General features: G+C 29.7%; 1 protein-coding gene across 1 annotated transcript in view; it reads right to left on the bottom strand.

Moving 5' to 3' along the window:
• EAH_00056630 (Splicing factor 3B subunit 3, putative) overlaps positions 1-1762 on the bottom strand; it is a gene marked incomplete at both ends in the record, with an annotated part of 6779 nt that extends 5017 nt beyond the window's left edge. Inside the window, 3 exons of the mRNA XM_013397538.1 lie at positions 142-396; positions 805-921; positions 1549-1762. Coding sequence (XP_013252992.1) covers positions 142-396; positions 805-921; positions 1549-1762 — 586 coding nt within the window. The remainder of the gene's footprint in view (positions 1-141; positions 397-804; positions 922-1548) is intronic.
• Between the last annotated feature and the right edge of the window lie 2475 nt (positions 1763-4237).

Below are 4237 nucleotides of genomic sequence, written 5' to 3'. Positions count from 1 at the left end.
TATATATATATATATATATATATATATATAAAGCAGTCTAAACAGAACGTATATATAATAATGTACAGTATAATATATTAAATAAAAGCTAATTAATACATTAAATAGATAATAAAGAAATAAAACATTTAATTATCTTACCCTGTTTGTTATTTGAAGGATAAGGCTGCTCAAGTGTTGCGAATAGAGGGTTTTCATATCCAACATCAAGCCCGCATAGATCAAGACATAATACATTAGCTTTATGTGCAGGTAAAGGAGACGATATTGTTAATGAAGCCTTATTATCTCTATTTAATGTATACGCAAACTTCTGTCTCTCTACTGCAGCTATCATCAGCGCTCGTCCTCGAGGATCTACAGCTACATATTCGCCCGCAACAACTCTTCGTATTCCTGAATAAACAAACATAATTTATATTTATTTATTTTATTATTTATTTTATTTATTTATTTGTTTATTTATTCAGTTAGTTAGTTAGAATAGACTAATAAACACAATCATAGACAGAATAATCAAGAGATAAATAAAAAGAATAATAAACAAAATAATAAACAAAATAATAAACAAAATAATAAACAGAATAATAAATAATAATAAAGAGAAAAATAAATAATAATAAAGAATAGTAAAGAATAATAAATAATAACAAAGAGACAGACAAAGACTAACAATAAAACAAGTAAAAGGCTTAATAAAGAATAACAAAGAGACAAACAAACAAATAAATAAATAAACACTGATTAATTATTAAATAAATAAATAAATAAATAATATTTATTTATTTATTTAAAAGGCTTCACCTGTCTTGCCGTATGTCTCGCAGTGTATGCGTTCAAAGCAATTCTTCTTTGTGTTGAATTCTAAGATAACTAAGCGGCCTGAGTCGCTTCCTAATACAACATAATCTCTGACAGCGCCTAAAGACAAAAGAAGTACAAACATATACTTTAATTGTTTTAATGCTTTATTGTTTGTCTATTCATTTACCTCTATATTTATTTTATTTTTAATCCTTTTAACGCTTCAACAAACAAATAGCGCAAAAACAAATAATTATATTATACACATATTTATATTTACTATTTATTATTATTTATTTATTTATTATTATTATTATTAATTATAATATATTTAAATTATAATAATTATATTATTATAATTTAAATATATTATAATTAATAATATTATAACTAAATTTATCATGAACGATATGTAAACATATACATATATATATATATACAGATATATATTATATACACAGATATCTATATATATATATATATATATATAGATGTATATATAGACAGCAAACTGAATGCACACTAACCGCATATAAATAATATATATATAATAAACAATAAAATAAAAATAACAAAATAAAATACAACAAAATAATAAACAAACAAATCACACCAAACAAAGCCTAGAAAATAAATAAACAAAACAAACAATCAAACAAACAATCAATCAAACAAACAAATAAACAAATAAATAAATAAACAAATAAATAAACATAAATAAATAAATAAATAAATAAATAGTACCTGTAAGTCTGAATGTCGCTAAGCTTCGAATGATGCCGAAGACGTCCACTGAACAAACTGTATGCATGCGACCTTCTTGATCAGGCCGCAGCAACTCTAAAACTTTTCCTCTGCTGCATATTATTTCTTGGACTCTCGGAGCGCTGAAGCTACCGTGTACAGCATTAACAATTGCTGTAGGCTTCTGAAGAGTTAAATTATATAACACAGGCATCTTGAATTGTTATTATTATATATATATAGATTAGTATTATTATATTCTCTTTCTTCTTAATAATTATCTATCTACACTTATGCAGATGTTGATGTTCAAATTGTCTTGGCTTTATACACACCAGCAGCTGCAGCAGCAGCAGCAGCAGCAGCAGCAGCTGCAGCAGAAGAAGGAGAGAAGAAAAGAGAAGAAGAAGGAGCTGTTGTTAAAGAAATAGATTTATGTAATGTTATAAGAAGATTTAGATAGAGCGGTCTGGTGAAGAGATAAAGAAAGTTAATTAGATAAAGACAAACAAAAAGATAAATATACTTCAAGATAGAGCCGCTCACTTCCCTCCAACAGCAGCAGAGACACCAGCTGCTGCACAAGCTGCAGCTGCTGCAGCACAAGCTGCAGCAGCAGCAGCAGCAAACTCCGCCCTGTAATAACAATGCTGCTGCGCGCTAGCTTGTGCAGCAGCAGCAGCAGCAGCAGCAGCAGGATGTTAATACCCTGCTGCTTTATCTCCCTCTTATTTGCTGTTCTCTGTAAGCCAGAATGATGAAAGAGAAAATATCAAAAGAAAGGAGAAGCAGAAATAAGCAGCAGCTGCAGCAGCTGCAGCAAACCCACTACAGCCGCAGCAACAAGGCAGCAGCAGCAGCGGCAACAGCAGCAAGAGATGTTCTGCTCTCACAAGCTTAGCAAGCAGAGTAAAGCAAAGATGTTTATTATATTTTAAATTAAACAACAAAACAAACAAAACAAAACTCTCAAGAAATCTATTCAGAACAACAGCTCAATCTGCTGCATGTTAGAGCAGCCGCAGCGCATGCAGCCCCAAAACTAAAAACTAATACCTCCCCCTTCTTTTCCTTGAAATAATTCATTTAATAATTAATTAATTTATTTATTTTAATTTTATTTTTATATATTTTGTTTATTTTTATTTAAAATGACACAAAAAAAGAAAAATAAGAAAACCCCGCAGCAGCAGCTTCATCTGCTACGCAGATCTAAATAAATAAATAGTAAATAATAAAATATTTATTTTTGTTTTCTTTGTTTTTTATTTAGTAAATAAAATATATTCGTCTATCTTTATTTTATAGTCACCGGCTTATTTATTTCCTTCTAATTACACGACGAAACGCATGCAGACACTAAACCCTAAACCCTAAACCCTAAACCCTGAGTCCTAGACACGTACGTGGGGTGAGCCTTAGAGGAGGAGCAGTTGTTTATATTTCCCCTTCAATGACTCCTCTACACTCTAGGGTTTAGGGTTTAGACAGCAGCAGCAGCAGCAGCAGCAGCAGCACCAGCAGCAGCAGCTTGCTGCTGCAATGGCTGCAGCAGCAGCAACAGCAGCTTGCTGCTGCCTCCCCGATAGCCCCGTAATGCTGCATGTACAGCAAAAAGTTTGTAGTTTAATATTTTTAATGCCTTTTTGCATTTATTTGGTTCTGCTGAAAAACAAATGAAGAAAATCTACGCACTTCAGCAGCAGAAGCAGCAGAAGCTACTGCTGCTGCAGCTGCTGCTGCCTGTTACGAGACAGAAGCAACAAAGAATTTGCTGCGGTGTGCATACACCTCAGCATCTCTAAGAAAAATTTGTTTCCTCCCTCAATTAGCAGGAGTTGCTGCTGCATGCATGCATGCATGCATGCAGCCCCAATATATTAAGTTGCGGTGTATAGGCACCTGTTCATTTATATATTTGTTTTAAGGGTGCGTGTGCACTTATTCTTAATTAATAAAAATAGAATTTCTTTGTCTTTATTTATAATAATATCTTTATTCATTTGTTTATAATAGCTGCTGCTTTATAATATATGTATAATTGCTGTCTTCGTTTATTTATAATAGCTGTCTTTATATTTATATGTTTGCAATGGGTGTGTATTCCTTTATCTTTATTTATTAATATTATTATATCTGTCTTTATTATATAATTATAATTGCTGTCTGTGTCTTTGCTTGTTTATTTATTAATAATTGCTGTCTTTGAGGCCCCGCCGGTGCGATAAGCTGTAATTAATTAATTAACTAATTAATTAATTAATTAATTAAATTTATTTATTTATTTATTTTTATATTGGTCGTGGCAGCTGTGTCTTTGTTTATTTTCTTATTTCTCTCCGGCTTTTGTTTGCACTCGTCTTTGTCTTTAGTTAATTTATTTTTTTAGGCGTGTCTTTGTGCATTATATATTGTATATATATATAATATGTATATATATAATATGTATATATATATATATAATAATATGTATATATATAATATGTATATATATATATATATAATATGTATATAATATATATATATATATATATATTATATTGTATATATAATAGCTTGATGCATTGATTCATTTGTGTATTTGTTTGTTTATTTGTTTATTTGTTTATTTTAATATACGCATAATATTATAATATTACATTTATAATATTATATCGTCAATTTATCAATCTATACACTTTACTTATCT

The sequence above is a fragment of the Eimeria acervulina genome, genomic scaffold, assembly GCF_000499425.1.
Source record: "Eimeria acervulina Houghton genomic scaffold, Eah_scaff1176, whole genome shotgun sequence".
NCBI lineage: Eukaryota > Apicomplexa > Conoidasida > Eucoccidiorida > Eimeriidae > Eimeria > Eimeria acervulina.
Note: the sequence above shows the minus strand (reverse complement) of the source record. Positions and strands in the feature narration are given on the sequence as shown.